This window comes from Corythoichthys intestinalis, chromosome 4, assembly GCF_030265065.1.
Source record: "Corythoichthys intestinalis isolate RoL2023-P3 chromosome 4, ASM3026506v1, whole genome shotgun sequence".
NCBI lineage: Eukaryota > Metazoa > Chordata > Actinopteri > Syngnathiformes > Syngnathidae > Corythoichthys > Corythoichthys intestinalis.
In genome coordinates, this window is record NC_080398.1 from 2,950,374 (window position 1) to 2,976,596 (window position 26,223).

The 26,223-nt window shown below is 36.9% G+C and overlaps 1 protein-coding gene across 3 annotated transcripts in view; it reads left to right on the plus strand.

The window, feature by feature from the left end:
• The window catches only part of LOC130915060 (BMP-binding endothelial regulator protein-like), a 64,170-nt gene that overhangs the window by 12,574 nt on the left and 25,373 nt on the right, over positions 1-26,223 (plus strand). The window contains exons 2-3 of one of the 3 annotated variants that reach the window (XM_057834754.1): positions 799-884; positions 19,635-19,734. In XM_057834754.1, coding sequence (XP_057690737.1) covers positions 799-884; positions 19,635-19,734 — 186 coding nt within the window. Of the gene's footprint in view, positions 1-798; positions 885-10,529; positions 10,580-14,139; positions 14,468-19,634; positions 19,735-26,223 lie in introns of those variants that run through there. The other 2 variants (XM_057834757.1, XM_057834756.1) reach the window with 2 other exon arrangements.

The following is a 26,223-nucleotide window of genomic DNA, read 5'->3' on the forward strand; positions in this document are numbered from 1 at the left end:
GGAAGATGTTGGATGGATGGATGGATGAATGGATGGATGGACGGACGGACGGATGGATGGATGGATGGATGGACCGACGGGCGGGCAGGTGGATGGACGGACGGATGGATAGATAGACGGATTGATGGATAGATGGGGGATGGATGGATGAAGTTGTTACATTTATCATTATTAAAGCATCCAGTGGGGCATCACAATACAATTAGCCATAACATGTTAAGTCAACAACCCACACGAATTGGTGACAGTTTGATATCGGTTATCGATTAAAAAGTCAGACAACTCTAGTTCAATCCATGTGCGAGGATGGCAGTGAATGAATGTTCAGGGATTGGAAGTCTACTGATGAAAAACTCAAATTCACAACGGAAGGATGGACGCCAAACAAATAAATTAATCTCGAAAAGTACTTATTTAACAGTCACGGCATGTTATTTCTTAGTACTTTCTGATACAGATGATGTCATATTAGTGCCATATCATTAGCAATAGGGTAAAGATCACAGATCGGTGCTGGTAATATCAGCGATGATATGATATAGCACAGCCTTTCAGAAAGCAAAATTCCGGCATATGCATGTGGATGTAAAATAACGGTAATTCTATCATGAATTGGTCCAACACTGCTTGACGGTGGATTGGACGTCTACTAGTGACAACTCATTGGTGGGAGGGTGCATCTTGCCACAGGAAGAGGAAATTTTATTTTTGAACTCATTGGCTGCCATTAACTAATCACATAAAGTGTACTTAAGATGTCCTAAATCCTCCATCCTTCTGTTTTACGTGGTTTTGTAGGCACAGAGGCCAGCTGTGAGAATGAAGGCGAGGTGCTGCACATCCCCAACATCACCGACAACCCCTGCATCACCTGCGTCTGCCTGGTAACACATATTTCCTTCTGATGTTTGTCAAGATGGTTATTGACATGATATCGAAGCTTCGGTCTTTTATTTTTCAAATGTGGTTGCTTTGCCCAGAATATGTGTACTAAATGTACAGAATATGTGTACTTCTACACTGTACAAATGTGTTGATCAGCATAACACCATAACCATAAGGTGATCACGTCAGGAAACAGATAGGGTTTGCAAATTTAATTTCTTATTTTTTTACGCTCGTTCTTTTTTATTTTGAGCACTGGTCATTTCTCTTTTTTTTTATTGTCAATTTTTCAGTTTTCTTTTTCAGTTTTCTGTTTTTTGTTGCTGTCTTTTTCTAAATTGTTATGATTTAGTTTGTTTTTATTTCATTCTTGAAGTTGTTTTTTTATTTGATTTAATTTTTGTTGCTGTTTCTCATCATTTTTCAACAGTTATTTTTATAATTAATTCTTTGCCAAGGTTTTACCATAATCACTGTTATTTTCTTTTAATGGTTTTGTTATTTTTGTCATTATTTTTTAGTTTTTGAAGTTGTTTGAATTTATTTTTTTCAATGTTGTTATTATTTACTTTTTGGTTTTATTTTTGTTATATTTATTATTATTTGAGTATGTATTTTCATTTATTTTTTATTTTTTATTATAATATTTTATTATTACTATTTTTTTATTTTATTATTTATTATTTTTATTTTATTCTTGCTTTAAGTTTTTTTTTTTCATGTTATTAAGTTTGCTGGTTCTTTACTTTTTTTGTTCTTCCTCATTTTTAATTTTTTTTTCTTTGATAATTTTATGATTCTTGCCATAATTATTTTGATTTTTTTTTTTTGCTTTATTATTATTATTTTTTTTAATATCGTTAAATTAGCTATCTTATTTTGTTTGTTTTTCCTCATTATTTTCTAATTTTTAAGTTGTTTTTCTTTTCTTTTGTTTTCATAATTTTATTTCTTGTTTTTATTTATTTTTATTTTTTTAATTATTATTTTGAAAAATAATTTCTTCATTATTTTTTATTTCATTATTTTATTTTAGTTTATTTTTATTTTATTTATTTATTTATTTTTAAATTTTATTAGTTATTGGTTTATTAGTTTTTAGCTATTTTCATATTATTAAATTTCCCTTATTTTTTTTCTTTTTTTCTCATTATTTATTCATTCTTTTGTCCCCCCCCCCCCCCCCCCTTTATTTTTCAATATTTTTGTCGTTATTAACTCTCCTGTCCACTTTGTTGTGTTCTATTTTATTTGTTATCCAAATTTTTTGGTTGTTTTTTTTCTTCTCCCTGTTTTGTTTCTGCTTGTTTCCCGCTTCCCTCCCTCCACCTGGAAGTACATTAGCATCTTAGTTCCTCAAATATGTGTTGTTTTCTCCTCAATCAGACAATATTGACCTCTTTTGTAAAGACTAAATATTCCATCCTGTTGTCTGTACTCTTTGTAAACCTGTCACTGTCATCACTTGTTTGCTCTCAGATAACAAAAAAAACAGAGTTTTGTTTGAACTAAATTACAAGCAATGAGATTGAAAACAAAAAGCAGGTTATACTTTAGAAACATGTTTAGTTCTATTCATTAAATCCAACTTTTCTGCCAACATGGCAACTTGGTTGTCACAGTTACAACAGCATTCTAGTTCTTATCAGGTTAGGCATCAGTCAAAAGGCCACTTGAATGGATGTCACTCGTCAGCAGCCAATCACTGACCTTTCATCCCCCACTAAATCCATGCTAACCGACCCCCTACCTGTATTAACTAATGGGCAAAAGTGTTGGGACACACGTACTCAATAGAGGATGGACTTTACTATTTCAAGTTAGTACTTGATTTAATCAAGGCATGTTGACAGTGGGATGTTTTACTTGTTGATTCTAGCCAATCCAGATTCAAACTGGATGGTTCTTTTGTAGACTGAACAGTCACAAAGGTCAGAAACCAGATTTTTGGGCGACAGATGGGAAGTAGTTTCATATCAGATATGGAGAAGAAGCTTCACAGTCTGAACAGCTCAAACGGGGTTTGGCTGTCGCTGACCTCAAGCGATGCTGGATGACGCCTTTGTTGCTATAGCAACATATCAGGTGTGTCAATAATGTGGACCAGTCTGAACAGGATTTGGACACTTGCTCAAAATAGTGTGAAGAGTCAGCCATGAAAATCAGATTAGAGGAAGAATCCCAATGGAATCAGTCTGAACGCGCGCCATATTAATTGTTCCATATAACGTTTTTTTAGGGTTGTTCCGATCATGTTTTTTTGCTTCCGATCCGATCCCGATCGTTTTAGTTTGAGTATCTGCTGATCCCGATATTTCCCGATCCGATTGCTTTTTTTTGCTCCCGATTGAATTCCAATCATTCCCGATCATTTTTCCCGATCATATACATTTTGGCAATGCATTAAGAAAAAAATGAATAAAACTCGGACGAATATATACATTCAACATACAGTACATAAGTACTGTATTTGTTTATTATGACAATAAATCCTTAAGATGGCATTTACATTTTTAACATTCTTTCTGTGAGAGGGCTCCACGGATAGAAAGACTTGTAATTCTTAAAGGATGAATGTGACTTTGTATATTGTGACTAAATATTGCCATCTAGTGTATGTGTTGAGCTTTCAGTAAATGATACTGTAGCCATTTAACTGTTCTGCCCAAATGCATGATGAAGTGCAACCTTGACTGTGCGTAGTGGCACCAATTAGTATATATCTTCTCTGCGTTGTGAAATAACATAGGGTATAAAGAAAAAGATCAACTAGTACCTTTCTTCCCCACATTGCTTTCCCACGATATTTCTAATTGTTGAGAGAGAGATTTTAAGGCTTTAGCCAATTAAAAAAAAAAAAGGCTCCAAAGACTGCCAAAATTCACTCTACTCATTTTACGCTGCCTTTTAGCTCTATATATAGATAAATCGACGCCATTATAGATTGAACGCGACAATGCGTGAGTGGGTCGTGCAGCGCATGCGTTGATTGCGTTAAATATTTTAACGTGATTGATTTTTAAAAAATTAATTACCGCCGTTATCGCGATAAATTTGATAGCCCTACTTTAAGCCAAAACTAAAGACTCTGGATGAGTGTAAGACATTTTGTCTGTAACGTTAAATACAATTAGAAAACCATTTAATTAAAAAATATATATATATTAAGAAAAGGCATGTCTGATATTTCTTTTCCGATTCCGATACTTTGATATGTTATCGGGACATCTTTAGTCATTTTCGCACTATAAGGCGCTCCTGTCTGTTAGCCACCACCCACCAAATTTGACACAAAAACAGTTGATAGATAAGCCGCACTGGAAAATAAGCTGCAGCTTTCCTTATTGTATTATGTAAGGGTGTAACGGTATATGTAATAGTATTGAACCGTTTCCGTTCGTGGTGCTCGGTTCAGAACGGACGCGTACCGAACGAGTTTCTGACGGAGTATAACCCTTACTTTTCGAGGCTGTGAGTCGATCGGGTTACAGTTTCTTTGTGTAGATTATATTTACTCCGTCTTCTCTACTATAATTACGACCAACACGGTAGGACAGTAATCCAGAAACGTCAACGGTGCAACAACGTGGCCGCCGCGAGAACGCAGTGAAACGCGGGCGTTAGAGTCAATCAGCCAATGCACACTAGTCGCAGTGCGGCCGTGTGTGAGATGCGTCCCAGAAGCGGCTCAACGCGACGTACGCGAAAAGAACGGCAGAGTTTATGAGTTGACGCGAGACGCGGCCCTCCTGCGTCAGTACTACTACCAGTAGCTAGGATCGGGCAGACCGGAAGTCACTCGTGTAAAAATATGGTGGATCAGGTCGATTTTCAAACTAATATGCAATCGTATCCTACTTTTTGAGTCCATCAGATCTCTTGAGTGGTAGATCGGGGCACAGTTGACTTGTCTTTGTTGATTTACTGCTGGCTGTCTGCCAAAAAGCTCAATCTTGGTCTCACACAAAAATACACACGGTCCCAGGCTTCAACTGGGACCGTGTGCTTTGGTCAGATGAGACCAAGATTGAGCTTTTTGGCAACAAACACTCTAAGTGGGTCTGGCTGCCACGAAAGATGCGCATGCTGAAAAGCACCTCATACCCACTGTGAAGTATGGGGGTGGGTCAGTGATGCTGTGGGGCTGTTTCGCTTCCAAAGGCCCTGGGAACCTTGTTAGGGTGCATGGCATCATGAATGCTTTGAAATACCAGGACATTTTAAATCAAAATCTGTTGCCCTCTGCCCGAAAGCTGAAGATGGGTCGCCACTGGGTCTTTCAGCAAGACAATGACCCTAAACATATGGCCAAATCTACATAGAAATGGTTCACCAGAAACAAAATCAAGCTCCTCCCATGGCCATCTCAGTCCCCAGACCTTGTTTTGTTGGCAAAAGGGGGTTGTACAAAGTTTTAACATCAGGGGTGCTAATAATTGTGACACACATTATTTGATGTTTTTCTTTATGTGGGATTTTTTTCCCCACTGAATGAATGCACTTGTATTGAAGGTTGGATTTTTCTCTTTTTTCCATTAAGGTCCCATATTATTTGAATTAAAAAAAAATATTAGAAGCTAAAAAACACATCTTTTTCAGGGGTGCCAATAATTACGGAGGGCACTGTATATATTTTGTCAATGGAAACCAAAGGGTTAATTTTGGGTCACTTCTTTGTTGTTTTAGTTTCCATGTAGGTCGCTTCCTGCTAGTTTTGGGGCATTCCAGAGTCACTTCCTGTACATTTCAGATAATTTACTGTTGATTTTAGGACCAATGGCGCCTTCAGAAAATTTTCATAGGGGTGGCCAGATGGAGCCACTTAAAATCTTGGGGTGGCCAAAACTAAAAGCCATAATTTCAGGTTTTCATTATATTATTGCAGTAAAAAGGTCAGGGGAAAACTATCAGAAACACTTAAGGACACGGCTACTGATATACTTTGGTGTATTGTGTAATATTTGATGTTACTAATGATTCAATGTGTATAGTCCTGTCCAGTCAACATTTTGAGTTCCACAACAATTCTGTTTTATTGTGTTATGTATATATTAGCCATAAGGTGTAAGATGCACCCTAACAAGGTTCCCAGGGCCTTTGGAAGCGAAACAGCCCCACAGCATCACTGACCCACCCCCATACTTCACAGTGGGTATGAGGTGCTTTTCAGCATGCGCATCTTTCGTGGCACGCCAGACCCACTTAGAGTGTTTGTTGCCAAAAAGCTCAATCTTGGTCTCATCTGACCAAAGCACACGGTCCCAGGCTTCAACTGGTTGGATTTTTCTCTTTTTTGCCATTAAGGTCCCATATTATTTGAATTAAAAAAAATATTAGAAGCTAGAAAACACATCTTAACCAGGGGTGCCAATAATTCTGGAGGGCACTGTAGTGGGAAAATGAACAAATGTCGATCACACAAATAAAAATCTGTGGTTTTATGACACCACTGTCAAAATAAAAGCATTGGATTCTGCACATACAGTATGAATGAGCTGCAACATGCCTGCCAGGCAGAACAGAATCGCTTCCAACTTGTACTTGAGTATATTTTGGGGATGACTACTTTTACTTGAGTAATATTAATTTGAAGTAATGCTACTCTTACTTGAGTCAAACATTTGGCGACTCTACCCACCTCTGCCAATGAGTTAATACTTTAGTCACCAAAATCTACTTGGCAGGAAGCCGTTTTTTTTGTGTGTGTGTGTATATTTCCTGAGTGTGTTCAAGTACTTCCACATCTGTCAGCCCCCTGGTAGCCCCCCTCCCACAAAGACATGCGGTGAGTCTCCTGTCGCCAGGCGGTCTGATATGTTAGGGGGGGTGCAGTGTCACTCATATAGAGGCGGTGGGTGGGGGTCCAGACAGAGCAGGCTAACGGCTAGGACGCAGATACACACTCACAGAGGGGCTATTGTACAGTTGACAGAGCGGTCGCCGTGGCGATCCGTTATCTGCCGCACCTCTTCATCAAGTCGTCCGTCTGTCTGTCCGTCTCGTTGCGCGCTTTCGTCACGGTCAAGTGCTTCCCGAGCTGAATTGTGGGATTTTTGTGGGGGGTTTTATCATGCAATTTAGAAGTTGTTTTACAACCATTGGGAGTATAGTTAAATGATTTTAATGTTTTTAATCAGTCATTCATTTTGAATTGGAAATCTGCAAAGTTTTAGATTATTTTATAACATTGGAACTGTATATTGGTTAATTTCCAAGGCAAAAGGCTTACATAGTAAAATTTTTTAAAAGAATTTTTTATGAATGGCGATTTTTCAGCAGGCAGTACAGCCCAAACCGTTTGACCGACAGTCACCGTTCAAATATCAAAATGACCAGAATCTTCACGCGACAAAGGGAATTTTTCGAATGACCCGCCAAAATGTGCCGTTCGCTCTTAATTTTTTTTTTCCCCTACATTTTTTCACTAGTTAGATTTTTTCAAAATGTATCTGGTCTTACAATTTTTGACAAATCACATAATTTACTTATCAAAAATTCCGGGATGGTAACAGGCATAAATCTGCAAAAATTTTCAATCAAAAAATAAACTAGTAGCTTGCCATTGTTGTTGTCAATTAGGGTTGTTCCGATCAAGTTTTTTTGCTCCCGATCCGATCTCGATCGTTTTAGTTTGAGTATCTGCCGAACCCAATATTTCCTGATCCGATTGCTTTTTTTTGCTCCCGATTCAATTCCAGTCATTCCTGATAATTTTTTCCCGATCATATACATTTTGGCAATGCATTAAGAAAAAAATGAATAAAACACCTGCAAATATATACATTCAACATACAGTACATAAGTACTGTATTTGTTTATTATGACAATAAATCCTCAAGATGGCATTTGCATTATTAACATTCTTTCTGTGAGAGGGATCCACGGATAGTAACACTTGTGACATTGTATATTGTGACTAAATATTGCCATCTAGTGTATTTGTTGAGCTTTCAGTAAATGATACTGTAGCCATTTAACTGTTCTGCCCAAATGCATGATGGGAAGTGCAACCATGACTGTGCGTAGTGGTACCAATTGATATATCTTCTCTGCGTTGGGAAATAAAATAGAGTGTTAAGAAAAAGATCAATTACTACCTTTCTTCCCCACATTGCTTCCCACGATATTTCTAATCATAGGGGGAGAGATTGTAAGGCTTCAGCCAATTAAAAAAAAAGGCTCCAAAGGCTGCCAAAATTCACTCTACTCATTTTACGCTGCCTTTTAGTTCTATATATTGGTAAAACGGCACCATTACAGATTGAACGTGACAATGCGTGAGTGGGTCATGCAGCGCATGCGTTAAATATTTTAACGTGATAAATTTTTAAAAAAATTAATTACCGCCGGTAACGGGATAAATTTGATAACCCTACCTTAAGCCTAAACTAAAGACTCTGGGTCAGTGTAACATATTATGTCTGTAACGTTAAATACAATTAGAAAACGATGTAATTAAAGAATATATATATATTAAAAAAAAGGCATGTCTGAAATTTTTTTGCCGATTCCGATACTTTGAAAATGACGTGATCGGACCCGATTGATCGGGATGCCGATCGATCGGGATGCTGATCAATCGGGACATCTCTAATTACACAATGCTTATTGTGCTGAAACCCATTAAATCAGTCGCAACCAAGCGCCAGCAGAGGGCGACAAAACCCCAAAAAACACAAGTAACAAGTTGACATGACACTGTGCTGTCATTTTAATCTGTTTGAGCGGGGCATGTGTGTTAATTGCGTCAAATATATTAACGTGATTAATTTAAAAAACGAATTACTGCCCGTTAACGCGATAATTTTGACAGCCCTACAAAAAAGCGCTTTTTTTTTTTTTTTTTTTTCAATTATACAAATATTCCAAATGTATCTAGTCCAACAATTTTGATCCAAGTAGTATAATTTACACATAAAAAATTCCAGGACGATAAGCGGCATAAAAGTTACAGTATACAACAGTATACACAATTTGCCAAAAACCTACGGTTCCCCCAAAATTCGCCAAAAACTGTCCCATTCATTTCTAATAGGATGCCACTGACAGCCATGTATGTCCAAGTATCACATTTTTACATGATATTTATCAAATTCAAATTTGTTTTCACATCATAATTACGTTTTTACGTGATAATTATAACATTTTTACATGATGGTTCTTATTTTTACATAATTTTGTTGTTACGTGATAACTATCACGTTATTACATGATGATTATCACGCTTTTTCATGATTTCATTTTTACATGATAGCGAGGTTTTCCATGATAAATATCACATTATTGGATAATATGTTTTTTACATGATGGCGCGTTTTTACATGATTGTTATCATGTTTTTACATAATTATCACGTTTTCACATGCTAGTTATCACATTTTACATGATACTATTGTGTAAAAACATTATCCTTGAATGTACTGTATTTATTTTTTTATTTTGGGTGGCAGCATTACGCTTCCGTCGAAAAAAGTCCAAATTAAATGTGACAATTATTACATAATTCATATAATAATTCAGAATTGCATTACTTGTAATTCAAATAAATGTCACTTACCAATAAACGGGTTATATTTGCAAAAAACAAACAAACTTGTTATTCATTATTCAGCTTAAACCAAATAATCGTTTATAAGTAATAAAAAAACAACTTTTTAAAATGCCAATTTATGGACAAAACAGTCTAAATAAGTCCCAACAAATATTCCAGCATTATTTATAATGCAAATATAACATTTGAAAACACATCTATTGAGTGTAAAACGTTGAACATTCTCATTTACAATTCTTAAAATCTGCCTTTTTAATCAATTTCATAAGCTGAAAGTTGTCCATGTTTGAGCCCCAAGCAGCTCCGGATGCACGTGGGGTCAAAGTTGACTCGCTGTCGCCGTGTCAACGCAAACAGAAGCCGACGGACGCCGCCAAGGTCGCACAAAAACGGATAACAAACGGCTGATGAGGCAGAATCTCGCCGCTATCGCATTACTACACACCAAAGATTGACCTGAAAGAAATCAGTAGTTACCATAACTTTCTATACATGAATAAATGATAAATCTTATTTAATTACATAAGAAAATTACAGTTTGAATCATCAGCACATACTTCCAGTCAAACATTTTCGGCCTTATTATGAGTAGTGCTGATAACTCTTTTGCATTGGCATAAGAAGAATATTTAACATGGAAATTAGTGTTGGAATTATTGTCATGGCGCATAAATTGGGCATGAAGAAAGGGTAGGAAAAAAGTGCGTTTGTTCAGAGAGTTCCTTTCCCCGAAGCTACTGTGGCTCTTGTACCGCTAAGGGGGGTCCTGACCTGTTTGTTTAGGAGGTGAAAGTTCACGGGTGGGGAGGGGGATCAGGGAAGAAAAGAGAAAAAAGTGATGGAAGCGGGGAAACAGGAAAGAAGTGGATTTTTTAAAATTAAAATAATGATTGGCAGAAATATTGGCCACTGTCTCCCCCTAGAGGCGAAGTAGCAAAGTTAAACCATGTTAGTGTGAAATGAAAATGTGACAAAGCTAAAATAGCAATGATAAATATCGATAATGATAGAAGCACTCATCATTATAAAACAATAATCATTTGTAAGCTTTGCTAGCAATGAACGTCAATACTACAATTTCCAGAATGCATCGCGGCACTTGGCGCCAGCTTGCTTCCTGTTGGCTCATTGCTTCTGTAAATGGTAAGAAACTCGTTTCGGTCATTTTAATAATTAATTTTAAGGTAAAATGAGTGAGAAGGGGTCTATAGTGCTATATCAATTTAGATAAATCCACGTTAATGCTCACAAAGTGTGTAAAAATGCACGTTAATCGTCTAATTTGTGTGGCAAATAGGCTAGGTCGCTAGCGTTAATTAGCATTAGCATCCGGGTTACTTCAGTACCATGGCCTTTGATATACTAGTATATTTCTGACCAAATTTCTTTTTTGTTTCCAAAACGCATCATCTTATATATCACTTTAAAGTGCATTTCATGCATAAATGAAAACCCTTTTTAAATATAATTATTTTAAAAAAAACAGCTGATTGAAGGTGGCTCCCTTTGGTAAATGCTCTGGGTTAAAACAAAAAAAATTGTTAGTACACTGCAAATTTAGAACGTTTTAATCAGATTACTTGTCTTAAATCTAGTCAAATAATTTTCTCCATCTTTTAAATGTTAAAGACTTGCTAACAGATTAATGCGTCAGATTATTCCATTTACTCGATGTAAAACACTCAGAAATTTTATTTTGTATTTTTTTTGTATTCACATTTCACCCTTTTTTCAAAGTGCAATCTTAGCAAGCCTTTGTTTTACATTTTTTGAAAGTACAATCTTAGCAAGCCTTTGTATTACATCCCCTAAAATGTACAGTGGTATGAAAAAGTATCTGAACCTATTGGAATTTCTCACATTTCTGCATAAAATTACCATCAAATATGATCTGATCTTTGTCAAAATCACACAGATGGAAAAAAAAAAAACAGAAAATAAGTAAGTGAACCCTCTGCCTAAGCAGACTTAAAGAGCAGATGAAATCAATTTTTACCAAACACTTTGTCAGGTGTGTGCCCAATCACTGATGAGTGGTTTAAACTACCCTGCCCACTCTAAAACACACACCTGGTAAGAAATGTCTTGATGAGTAGCATTGTCTGATGTGCATCATGGCTCCGTCAAAAGAGCTGTCTGAAACCCTGCGATCAAGGATTGTTGATTTGTATAAAGCTGGAAAATAATACAAAACCATCGCTAAAAGTCTGGATGTTCATCAATCGACAGTCAGAGAAGTTGTCTACAAATGGAGAGAGTTTGGCACTGTTACTTCTCTCCCAAGGAGTGGCCGTCCACCAAAGCTGACTCTAAGTGTTCAGCGCAGAATACTCAGAGGTAAATAAGAACCCTAGAGTGTCTGCTAAAGACTTACAGAAATCACTGGCCCAGTCCAATATCTCTGTGCACACATCAACTATATGTAAAACTATGGCCAAGAATGGTGTTCATGGGAGGAAGCTTCCATAGAGGAAGCCACTGCTGTCTAAAAAAAAAAAACTTTGTTGCTGGTTTAATGTTCGCAAAAAGGCACTTGGACACTCCACAGAAGTTTTAGCAAAATATTTTGTGGACTGATGAAACCAAAGTTGAATTATTTGGGAGTCACACAGAACGTCATGTGTGGAGGAAAAATGGAACAGCTCACCAACTTCAACACCTTATCCCCACCGTGAAGCATGGTTGAGGGAGCATCATGATTTGGGGCTGTTTTGCTGCCTCACGGCCTGGCCAACTTGCAATCTTAATGGAAGAACGAATTCAAAAGTTTTGCCTGAGCCATCTGTCAGACAGTTAAAGCTAAAAAAAGGATGAATGCTGCAACAGGACAATGATCCAAAACACAGAAGAAAATCAACTTCAGAATGGTTTCAGATGAACAAAATACGTGTTCTGGAGTGGCCAAGTTAAAGTCCAGACTTGAACCCCATTGAGATGCTGTGGCATGACCTAAAGACAGCGATTCCTGCCAGACATCCCAGGAATCTGACTGAACTACAGCAGTTTTGTAGAGAAGAATGGGCCAAAATGAGTCCTGATTGATGTGCCAGACTGATCTTCAGCTACAAGAAGCATTTGGTTGAAGTTACTGCAGCCGAAAGGGAGGGGGGGGCACAAAATATTGAATGTGATGGTTCACTTATTTTTCCCCCTTCTGTCATTGTTTGCATTAGGGCTGCAGCTATCGAATATTTTACTAGTCGATTAATCGATGGACTAGTTAGCCCGAATAATTGAGTAATCGCATAAGGAACATGAAAAATTAAAATACCCGAGCTGAGCCTTAAACGGTATTTAAAAAAAATTTAAATGAGCATCTATGTACAACAAAAGAACAACTGGCTAACTTACACAGAAAAAGTCCGCTAGCTTAAATGTTATAAAATGCTAAAGTCTTTTTTTTTTTCAATGCTCTTAACAAATGGTTCAGACAAATATTCCCACAAAAAACAGTCAAATATACCTATAAACTAAATCATGAATGCATTAAAAAACACTATCTCAAACAAAAACTTGGCTAATGATGGTCTTAACAGGGAGCAGCTGGTTTCAACCATGAGAAATGAGTTATATCGTATTCATTGTTGCCACCCAAATCAATAGAACTACATGCAAACGCTTGCAAAATAAACCAATACAACGCCACTTTAATTAAACAAATACTCGAAGCAACAAAATTTAATTCGAATATTTTTTTCTAATCGAATACTTGAGTTAATCGATTAATCGTTGCAGCACTAGTTTGCATACTATCCTCATTCAAATATGAAAACTAGAGATGAAATATCGGATCGGACACCGATATGGGCAAAAAAATGCGCATCGGTATCAGATCGGCCAACACAGAAAAATTCCGCTCCAGACTTCCGATCCAGTTTTTTCAAAAAGTCCGGTCCGGGTTTTCCAGCGCACCGATTTACATAATCCATTCCAGTTTTTGCTTCGGTTTCCCTAAAATCCGGTCCGCATTTTACGGCACGCCTTCAACACACTACATTTACATTACCGTCTCCCAATTTACTGAGAGACTTTATCGGTGAAAATGTCAGCTGTGTGGGATCATTTCACCTTAAAGGACGACAAAGACGAAGAGGCAGAGTGCAACATATGCCACAATAAAGTCAAGCGTGGTGGTAAAACTGTAAGAAGTTTTAATACAACCAACCTAATCAAGCATTTAGCGAAATACCACCACAAACAATATAAGAAGTATGTTAAGAAAACCGAAGACAAAAAGAAAGGTCCTAAGCAACTAACACTGGCAGAAACTTATGCTATGCGTAGGGATGGGAATTGATAGGATTTTTACGATTCTGATTCCATTATCGATATTGCTTAACGATTCGATTCTTTATCGATTCTCTTATCGATTCTAATTTGGGGAAAAAGAACAAACGTTTTGATTGGCATCGAGTTTGTTTATTCAGAAGTCACAACCTTACAAACTCACAACGAGATCAAAAGAGGCCCAAAGCCTCAATGCTAACTGTGGCAATAAGTGGCAAATACACAAGAATGTGTAACATTTTACTGAAACATTTATCTCATAGAAATAAAAAATATTGGTATATATTGGCAGATAGGTTTTTGTTCTGTCTTTGGCAATATGTGTTAAAGCAGGGGTCCCCAAACTTTTTCCTGTGAGGGCCAAATAACTTTTCCCTTCTCTGATGAGGGGCCGGGGTCAGTTTGTTACAGAAAAAGTGTGACGATTGCAGAAGTGCATAAATGTAAAAAAATTATTGTTTTTCAGAAAGCCACAATCAAATAACCCTTTCTGGATTCTTTATAAGAATAATAATAATATAATTAATAATAAAAACACTATTAATTAAATAGATAATAACCAAATAACCCTCTCTGAATTCTTCAAGGAAAAGGCCAGAAAATAAATAACACGATTGAGAAAAAAAAAAAAAAAAAATCAAAATGGCCGGACCAAATGTGGAGGCGGGCCGTATTTGGGCCGCGGGCCGCAGTTTGAGGACTCCTAGAGCGCGCATACACCCAAAGAAGAAATGCCGCATCCAAGTGAGTGAGAGAGAGAAACACTTCTCTGAGCCTACGTTCTTTGTTAATGTTAATATCTACAGAGGCAACGCCTGTATGTATCATCTTTTGTGTTGTTGTTGTTGTGTTTCCACTCGCGATCGGACACTTAAATCCAGTTGTGTAGTGGTTTGAACGATGTGCTAATGCTAGCGAACGAATGCTAACCATACTGTTATTAGCAGCTAATCATCGCTGATTTACGTTGATGCAAACCTGTTTGTTATTGGGGACGAAATTGATTTGTTTCATTTCTATTCTTAGTTTCACTCTTCAAGTGATGGTTGAATAAAGTCAGCAAATTATACCAACGTCTTCTGCATCGTCATTTGGGAGTTTAGCTAGCTGTATAGCCGGTGTTGTGCCGAAAAATAGCCGCCCCGCACAACACCTGTTTTTTTTTTTTTTTTTTATAACCAGGACTGAGCCTTATCCTCTCTGTGAGGACAGCGCAATCGTATTCCCTCCCGATGCAGTTATCTCCACCTTGCAATGACTGCAAGTCGCTTTGTTGTAATTTTGCCTCGTGAAGTGAAGACACACTTTCGAGCGTTTGAACTTACGTGCTGTCATTGTTATGTTTATGACTGCAATGCTCGTGCTTACCCGTCGTAACCTTTCATTTTCACACTCTTTCTTGGTGAAGTGTAGTCAAACTTTGGAGCGAGTGGTTCTTGGCGCCATGCTAGTTTGATGCGTCTGGACAACAACTTACACGTCACGACGCAATACGCGTCTTTAGGAATCGTTAAAGGGATCGTTAAGGCTTTTTCATTGTGATGTCGAGGCCTCGAAACACTCGGAACCGGTTCCGAATTGGAATCGGATTTCGATTCCCATCCCTAGCTATGCGTGACAAACTGGCACTCGACAGTCCCAAAGCCCAGGGAATAACAAGAGTCATTGCCGAAGAATTCATTCTGGATGACGAGCCATTATCCCTCGTGAGTAAAGACGCACCATCCAACACTTAGAACCACGGTACAACATGCCCAGCCGTCATTACATCCTTGAGCGATTCGGCCGTGGAAGATTCGAGAACGATTCACAAACATCCAAATTCCGATTATTGAAATATGTCAAGTAAAGCGGAACTAATACAATAATAATACTAATACTTCGGGACGCAATGAGAAACGGACCGCATTGCGTCCCGAAAGAAAACATCATGCTTGTCGTAGACCCGGGTAATGCCAATGCTCAACTCACAGCTTTAGCTAAACTCATGCCGATGGATAAAAAAACAAGAATACCTGACTGCTGCTGACAGCCGCTACAAACTACATCAACATTGTTTTACTGTAGATAATAGATATCATATGTATATAGAAATAGATGCAAAATGACTGACTCGACGGCGTTAGCAACAGCCGCCATCTTAAAGCAGGAGACTTCCCTAGTATGCTGTTGTGAATCTTGCAAGCGAACCTAATTAACTTTTTATCTAAAATACTCCTAAATCTGCAAAATCATGACTTGAATCTATCTTCAAAACAGTTTTTAAACTTTCACATGTCGAAAGCAGACAGAAGGGAAATTATGGAATAACGGGAGCAATTTTAACAACTTTTAACAGTTGATTCGCAAAATTAAATGAATGTAGTTTAAAGCTGCTGATACAGAATGGGGACTTGAGTATTTTAGTTACTGTTTTAAAATGTTAACTTGATACTGAAATAGTCGTTTATTTAAACCTGAGAGGCTTTTTATACAGTTTTTGTAACTAATGCACGAAACATTAAAAGCATCTAATAGCTTGGGAGGGTTTGTGGGATTTTCCACTGAGGTTGTTTGTGTGTTTTGCTTTTTTTAAGACAGTTTACAATATTATTTGCACATTTTACTGACTGACTATGCCATTTCTGTTTGTTATTTCTAACGTTTTGTGTTTGTCACTGAATAAACAGGTCAGTTTCTTGTAACCAACCGTTGTGTGTTATTCAAACTCACCTAATTCAGCTGGCTAGTTGTTATCAAGAGTACTAAAACCTTTTTCAACATGAGTCTGACAACTAAGTAAGGAGGCTAAATAACTTTAACACATGCTCAGATAGGCCGGGATCGGTATCGGCCAGTATCGGTATCGGATCGGAAGTGCAAAACAATATCTGTATCGGATAGGAAGTGCAAAAACCTGGATCGGGACATCCCTAATGAAAACCTGTAAATGTTTGAGTGGTTTCAGTTAAAGCAAACACTGTTTTTTCATCTGTGTGATTTTGACAACGATTTGTTGTTCATTTTATACAGAAATGTGAGAAATTTCAAAATGCCCAGATGAATGTTCATACTACTGTACTTCTTACGCATTAAAAGTTCCTAATCCGATTACTTGATTATTCGAAATAACTAATTAATAGTTTAATCGCCTTCTAAAATAAATCTCTAATAGACGTCCAATGCATTTGAAATGAATGAGTGCACCTCAAAAGAATTGGACGTTTATCGCTGTCAATGGCAGGCAATGAGTTAGTAATAAAGCGCAGCGCTGAATGTAGAACAATTCAAATTGTAATCTTTTCTTGCTATTCAGCCCAAAGTTTACATCCTGTTGAGATTAAATCAAAAATAGCCACCCTTTACTGTTATCCCAAACCTCAACATTTGAATAGCCCATAAAACACTTAACATTTACGCCCTGCTGTCGCTAAATGGAACAATGCCATGTGACCTGAATGTAATTTGATTGGTGGTGGAGATGTAATCTGATTACAGTCAGTTGTCACCCGATGACATTTCCAGAGGTTTAAATTTGACCTCTTCCTGTTTGCCATTCATCATGTGTGCGACATTTAAACAAGACGCGTGTAATTGAATGTACTTTTAGTGCGGGGGTGGGGGTCGGCGGCAGACGACCATCCAGCCTCGGTGTCGCGGTATGTCGAGTGTTCGACCTCTGACCTGCAGACAAGAGACCCCATGGAGAGCTGACCGGGGGTCCTCAAGGAGGCTAAACCACTTTATACTAACAGACAAGAGGAGCCAGACAAGGACGTGACCTTGGACAATCTCGTACGCAAGCTAATGAGTGACTAATAGCTCAGCGGTTGCCACCGACGAGGATGGACGTCCAATTCTGTCGAGACTGGTTGCAATTGCTGTTTAATTATAGATGATGCGTGACCACAGAGTGAGGTCATGTCGCATAATATGGACCTTTCAAATGCGACCTAAAGCGAAGGGAACTTGTTTAGCATCGTGTTCATTGTTTCCAACCGGGATAATTTACATTTCAAGTCGCTTGTATGAGATTTTTTTGTGTTTGTATCTGCATTTAGATGTCTACAGTGACACTGTGGAATCCCGGCAGTGTGCCCATATGATGTCACCGCCTACTCGTTAAAATAATTTTACAAATTTTATTAATATAAAAACATTAAGAGGGGTTTTAATTAGGGCTGTCAAAATTATCGCGTTAACGGGCGGTAATTCATTTTTTTAATTGACGCATTTAACGCACATGCACCACTCAAACAGATTAAAATGACGGCACAGTGTCATGTGCACTTGTTACTTGTGTTTTTTTGTGTTTTGTCGCCCTCTGCTGGCGCTTGGGTGCGACAGATTTTATGGGTTTCAGCACCATTATGTAATTATTGACATCAACAATGGCGAGCTACTAGTTTATTTTTTGATTGAAAGTTTTACAAATTTTATTAAAACAAAAACATTAAGAGGGGTTTTAATGTAAAACTTCTATAACTTGTACTAACATTTATCTTTTAAGAACTACGAGTCTTTCTATCCATGGATCGCTTTATTTTATTTATTTATTTATTTATTTATTTTATTTTTATTTTTTTTAAACCTGTCCTGTTCAGCTGTTTGACACAGAGAATGGAAGTCTAAGTGCCCGGATTCTGAACAGTTTTAATGTTTCACATTGAGAGTCTGACATACTCCCATTGTGATCATTCAAAATACCTTTTTATTATGACAAAGCAGCGAACAGGAAGGGATTATGGGGGGACAGAAGAAAAGAAATACAAGAGAAGAAAGAAAAGAAACACATACACAAACAACAACAAGAAATACATTGAACATCTAAACTAGTTACTAATATGCTGGTGCTATCGTCAGCGAGATGTATTTCCGGTTTACACCATGTGGGGGCCTATTGGCCAGTGAAAGAGGAGAATGGAGTTGGGGGTGTCTATAAGACTATAAGCTAAGTGATTGAAAGGGGTAGAGTGTACACAAATCAGTTCTGTGATCTAGAACCCAGTAATCGTGTGAATCTCTTATGAGTGTAAGCCCGTTGGCGACCAACCCTACGCCGCCGCATCGCCAATCCCGGCACCGGAACCCCCAACCCGAGCATGCCCTACCACATCCAGCAGCACGCAAGCCCCACCGGGCGCGCAACAGCCACGCAGACGGGCGGAGAAATCGCTTTTTGGATCGCTTTAACAGAATGTTAATAATGTTAATGCCATCTTGTTGATTGATTGTTATGATAAACAAATACTGTACTTATGTACAGTATGTTGAATGTATATATAGCCGTCTGGTGTCTTATCTTTCCATTCCAACAATAATTTACAGAAAAATATGGCATACTTTAGAGATGGTTTGAATTGCGATTAATTACGATTAATTAATATTTAAGCTGTGATTAACTCGTTAAAAATTTTAATCGTTTGACAGCCCTAGTTTTAATATCAAATTATTATAACTGGTACTAATATTTAGCTTTTAAAAACCATGTCTTTGTAAACGTGGTACCCTTTAAAAATTGTTTTTCTATTTTAATTGATTTATATTATTTGATTCAGTCATCCACTCAAATCCTGTTAAATTAGGAAATGTAGTTTCTGGGACAGAAATAATTGCACCACTAAAATGTGATGATTAAAGACGCACAATGCACATCTATAGGCATGATTATTAATGTATCTGGTCAGATGAGAAGTTTGCTTGGAAAAACAGTAACCTGCTTGCTTGACCACAGGCCAGTCGTATTATTAGCATCCGAATTGTATTTCAATGCGGTCAAGGAAGTTTCCTTTGAAGTCAAGCTGGTGTTGATGTTAATGATTCATCATAATGACCTCATGACTAGGAAAAATCATAATAATGCTCTGTGGTGTCTCCTCTTATTTGAACTACGAAATTGTTTTGACCGAGCGTCTCCTTTACTTTCCGGCAGGAGGGCAAGGCCGACTGCAAACAGGAAAAATGTCCGCCCGTGTCGGAAGATTGCGCCCTGGTGGTCAAACAGAGCGGGGCGTGCTGCGAGAGGTGTAAAGGTAGGTCATTGGCTGCCATTGATGGCGCTAGACGTGCAGCTGTTTTGACTGGGAGGGGCTTGCAGCGATTAAAACGTTGAACAAGTTTTTTTGTTTGTTTTTTTTTTGAAACCATCATCATTTTTTTTTTTTATGCTGAGATATTGGTCGACAACAATTTTTACATACACTGAAACTCATTGAGTTCTAATTAATGAATACTCGAAGCAGCAAAATTTTGCGTTGTAGTGGTTTGTTTTGAAAGGGTTTGCATTTAGTTTTATTGATTTAAGTGGATACACTGCCCTCGAGTGGCAATAGTCAATATGACATAACTCATTTAACATGGCTGAATCCAGCTGCTCTGCTCCCCGTTAAGACCAACAACATAAGGTAAGTTTTAGTTTGAGCTAATGTTTTTTTATATGCATTGGTAATTTAGTTTATCGGTATATTAAGTCGTTTTGTGAGAGAATATGTGTTTGAATGATTTCTTGAGAGCATTGTAAAAAAGTGAGCTTTTTATAGAATTTAATCTGTACTAGCTAACTTTTGCTATGAAAGTTAGCCAATTGTTCTCTTGTTGTACTTGGATCCTCATTTATTTATTTATTTTAGGGGTGTCAAACGATTAAAATTTTTAATTGAGTTGATTACAGCTTAAATATTAATTAATCGTAATTAATCGCAATTAATCGCAATTCAAACCATCTATAAAATATGCCATATTTTTCTGTGAATTATTGTTGGAATGGAAAGAGACACAAGATGGATATATAAATTCAACATACGGTACATAAGTAATGTATTTGTTTATTATAACAATAAATCAACAAGATGGCATTCCCATGATTAAAAAGTTTGTTCGAATAATCGAGTAATCTGATAAGTAACATGAAAAATGAAAATACCTGAGCTGAGTCTCAAACGGTATAAAAAAAATAAATGAACAAGGTTCTATGTACAACAAAAGAACCATTTGCTAACTTACATAGCAAACGTCCGCTAGCTTAAATGCTATAAAACTTTTTTTTTTTTTTTTTTTACAGTGCTCTTAACAAATGGTTCAGACACATATTCCTAATATTCCTACAGAAAACAGCTAAATATACCTGTAAACTAAACAATGAATGCATTAAGAAGAACATTAGCTCAAACAAAAACTTGGCTTATGTTGGTCTTAACATGGAGCAGCTGGATTCAGCCGTGGTAAACGAGGCAGACTGCAGGGCAGTCTATCCACCCAAATCAATAAAACTAAATACAAACACTTTCAAAATTAACCATTACAATGCCACTTTAATTAAACGAATACTCTAAGCAGCAAAATTTAATTCGATTTTTTCCCTCTAATCGAATACTCGAGTTAATCGATTCATCGTTGCAGCACTAGTACGCTGTCTTTGTAGTAGCCTAGTAGTAGTACGTCAACTATCTAGCATGCGTGTCCTGCCACTGTGCATGCATTGTATGGAGAAAATGCAAGAGTATGACAAATTTGGACCGAAATGTCTGTTTTTGGATGGGAAAAACTAAAAAAGATACTCAGCACCCACTGCTATGAGTAACTTCCAGCGCCCCTGTTGGAAATAGTTAGGTATCGGCAAATAATAAATACGTTTTTAATTTAAAAATAGAGTTGTGTATCAGCAAATTACGATACTTGGCCCATCGCTAATGTTTATATCATTGCCGCCTTTGAGTTAGTCAGGGCAATTTTCAAGGATCTTGCGTAAGAAAATTATTTCTGTTTGCTGCTGTCCGAATTTCGATAGTCAAAAAGTTGATTGAAAACGTGATATGGCCGGTTTTTGTTGTTTGGGTTCGCCAGTTTATCTGCTTTGTTGTTTTCATTCACTCATTCATTTTCCATGCATGTTGTTTTGTATACGTCCCTCTAATACTGCAATCGTTTAATCGTCTCCAGTAAATAAGCATACTTTAAAAATGCTATACTAGTCGGCGGAGGCCCCAGGCATGAGGTGGCGTCCGTCACGTTAGTGAGTGGTGAGTATATCAAGCTGATCCGAAAACCTCGGAGAGGTTTTGATTTCAAACGTCACGAGATCCTCCTCGGCGCCGACTCGGGATTTCGGGCCCAGTAAAGTAGATCGATCGTTGTCATCAGGTTTCACTGCAGGCGGCATTGATCCAAATCCATTTACTGCAAATGGTATGAAAAGATTAATTTAGCGCTGAATAGACAAGCAATAAAGTCTGTGTGTACGTGTTTGAAACACATTTAGTGTTTGTGGTTTGCTTATTTTGCTTGTATTTATATATATATCTATATCATTTATATATATATATATATATATATATATATATTAGGGCTGTCAAACGATTAAAATTTTTAATCGAGTTAATTACAGCTTAAAAATTAATTAATCGTAATTAATCGCAATTAATCGCAATTCAAACCATTTATAAAATATGCCATATTTTTCTGTAAATTATATATATATTCTGTAAAATAAATTGTTGGAATGGAAAGATAAGACACAAGATGGATATATACATTCAACATACGGTACATAAGGACTGTAGTGTGCATTTCACTCTACTGTCATTTAAATCTGTCTATGCTGTCCTCACTCCGAAGCGTCTACTTTTTCCAAAGCTAGACAGCTAGTGAACGACGCCTTAGTAATTAGACTTCTTTCTTTTTCATCTGATTTATTAATAAAATGGCCTCAAACCATTGTCCTCTTTAGACGGTCGTAAAACTACAAAAAAAAAGTACACAAGCATTGCATTAGCAACAACGTTAGCTTAGCACGCTATACAGGTTCACAAAACATAAACAAAAAGCGTCTCATACAAAAAATATAACATTTCGCTTACTAACATAATATGTGCATTATTTACAACAACCATACTTACGGACAAATCTTGTCCAAGGATCATATAAGCACAACATTACAACGTAGGCGTCAGCCCGAGACGTCCTGCAGCCATATTGAACTGGCAAGACAACAATAAACCATGTCGCAAAGCGACCACAAGAGTTCGCTGTTAGACAGCACAAAAAGCCTTGCTGTAAAACTTACCAAAAGGCAGAATACTGTCTGAGCGGGACATGTACGTTAATTGCGTCAAATATTTTAACGTGATTAATTTAAAAAATTAATTACCGCGCGTTAACGCGATAATTTTGACAGCCCTAATATATATATATATTTATACAGTATATACATATGTATATATATCTATATTAAGGCTGTCAAAATTATCGTGTTAACGGGTGGTAATTAATTTTTTAAATTAATCACGTTAAAATATTTGACGCAATTAATACACATGCCCCTCTCAAACAGATTAAAATCACAGCAGAGTGTAATGTCCGCTTGTTACTTGTTTTTTGGTGTTTGGTGCCCTCTGCTGGCGCTTGGGTTCAACTGATTTTATGGCTTTCAGCACAATGAGTGAGTAGGGTCTATAGACCCCAATCACCAACGTCACACAATCACGTGGTCGCTGTATTGTGCCGCCATATTGTCCGTCATTGTGTGTCCGTATTGTCAATGATCGTAGTAAACTCATTGGATGAGTTGCATAAAAGACATTATTTGGAAAAGCTTCGGTTGATCCAGTCGCCAGATCCATATTTGATGCCCAAACCGATGTTTCCTCCCGTCCGGTCCCGTCCCGTGCGTCAGAGTTCGCCCCGAGACAACAAAATTTCCAATCATACTCCAGTTTATGTCACGATGAGGAGTCGGGTACCCAAAATCGGCACCGGCCCGAAAATAAACCGACATTTAGTCAGCTCAGCGTCACCGTTGTCACAATTGTAAAATGAAACTTGATCGACAACGGGCCGGTGTGTGCCGAAAAATAGCTGCCCCGCGTGAAATGTCCCCCCTGACGGGAGCGCTTATTTATAACGCTTTTTTGACGTGAAAATATCAAATGTTTTAATGGACGCATTACAGTAATGGATTTACGACTGTAAGATCAGTTTTAAATAATTCAATTACACAAAATATTAGTACTGTATTTTAGTAACAAATTGTGAACTAGGCCACGTAACCATCTTTGAACATAAATGTATTAGTCTGCAGGTTTTCAAGACCATATCCCAATGACAATCACACAGGTGTGACATTTATTAGTTCAAGCAGAGTAAAATAATACATATTCACGGTACAAGAAAGTCGTTTCCGTGTGGGCGCTCCCGTCAGGGGGGACGTTTCACGCGGGGCGGCTATTTTTCGGCACAACACCTGTTGTTGCGTTCACCTTCTTGCTGCGCGACCGTGGCGGCGTGCTTCGTAGTCTCCGTCTGATGATGTCTGCGATCGTGTTGACATCATATTGATGTTTTCACCGCTGTCTGACGGCTGTCGGCACAAACGCATCATGGACCGAGATAAACAAACCGTGCTGCTATAGAGATTTGCCCTTTTCACAATGGGCACACAGCAACTACTAAAATGACCGTTTATCTTCTCTGTTACTGCAAACAACCGCCACACATGCCTTCACCATTTTAATTAATCAATGTTAACGATTGTTAGGAAGGTTTTTGGGTTCGTTTACTCGGCGGTGATTCCTTAGACAAGCAGAAAAACACGCAGTAATAGGAGGAATGTACGTAGCGGTAATATGTAAACACGATGAGCTGATGGACAATATGGCGGCACCAGTCAGGGGGCGGAGTTGTGACGTCACGTGATTGGGGTCTATTGACATCAACAATGGCGAGCTATTACCGGTAGTTTATTTTTTGATTGAAAATTTTACAAATTTTAATAAAACGAAAACATTAAGAGGGGTTTTGATATAAAATTTCTATAACTTGTACTAACATTTATCTTTTAAGAACTACAAGTCTTTCTATCCATGGATCGCTTTAAGAGAATGTTGATAATGTTAATGCCATCTTGTTGATTTATTGTTAAAATAAACTAATACAGTACTTATGTACCATATGTTGAATGTATACTGGACTGTCTCAGAAAATTAGAATACACAATATTCTAATTTTCTGAGACAGTCCTGTATATTGTTCTATGTAAAGGACGTCAGCCAAGGTCGGCCCCCCACATTTTTACCACGCCAAATCTGGTCCCCTTTGCAAAAAGTTTGGACACCCCTGCTTTAAATGGTGGATTAATGTACAGGACTGTCTCAGAAAATTAGAATATTGTGTATTCTAATTTTCTGAGACAGTCCAGTATATCTGTCTTGTGTCTTATCTTTCCATTCCAACAATAATTTACAGAAAAATATGGCATATTTTATAGATGGTTTGAAATGCGATTAATTACAATGAATTAATTTTTAAGCTGTAATTAACTCGATTAAAAATGTTAAGCGTTTGACAGCCCTAATTTTTATTCGTTCATTTAAAAAAAATAATTTTATTGTATTTGTTTTTTTTACAAAAAAAAAAACAATTTCACATTCAAAATACTAATCAAACACAATTTCATTTTTTAAACTTGTAGAAATGCCAATTATGTAATCTCATTTTTTGTTGTTTTATTTTCTATTTTCATTTTATTTTTATTTAATCCAAATATATATACATATATAATACATTATATATATAATATATAATATATATATATGTTAGGGCTGTCAAAATTGTCGCGTTAACGGGCGTTATTTTTTTTTAATTAATCACGTTAAAATATTTGACGCAATTAACGCACTTGGCCCAGCTCAGACAGATTTAAATGACAGTAGAGTGAAAGGCCCACTTGTTAATTGTGTTTTGCGGAGTTTTGCTGCCCTCTGCTGGCGCTTGGGTGCGATTGATTTTATAGTGTAAGTAATTATTGACATCAACAATGGCGGGCTACTAGTTTATTTTTTTATTGAAAATTTTACAAATTTTATTAAAACGAAAACGTTAAGAGGGGTTTTAATATAAAATTTCTATAACTTGTACTAACATTTTTCATAAAGAACTACAAGTCTTTCTATCTGTGGATCACTTTAACAGAATGTTAATAATGTTAATGCCATCTTGTTGATTTATTGTTATAATAAACAAATACAGTCCTTATGTACCGCATGTTGAATATATATATCCATCTTGCGTCTTATCTTTCTATTCAACAATAATTTACAGAAAAATATGGCATATTATATAGATGGTTTGAATTGCGATTAATTGCGATTAATTACGATTAATTAATTTTTAAGCTGTAATTAACTCGATTAAAAATTGTAATCGTTTGACAGCCCTAATATATATATATATATATATATATATATATAGTGAGGACTTTTACAAGTCAGATATTATGCACAGGTTTGAGTGTTTATGATATTCTAATCTGTTCACACAGATTTGAAATTAAAATGATTTTCAGTGTTGAATGATTAGATTTGACATTTGACAAGTTTTTTTTTTTTAATATAAATATTTTTTTTACAAATAATGTGTGAATATTTAGACAGTCAAAATCATTAGGAAGTGACACAATATAGCAACCATCACAGCAAAGCTACCATCGCAATTTCTCCAAAAAAGGGAATTTTCTAGTTCCATTAAAT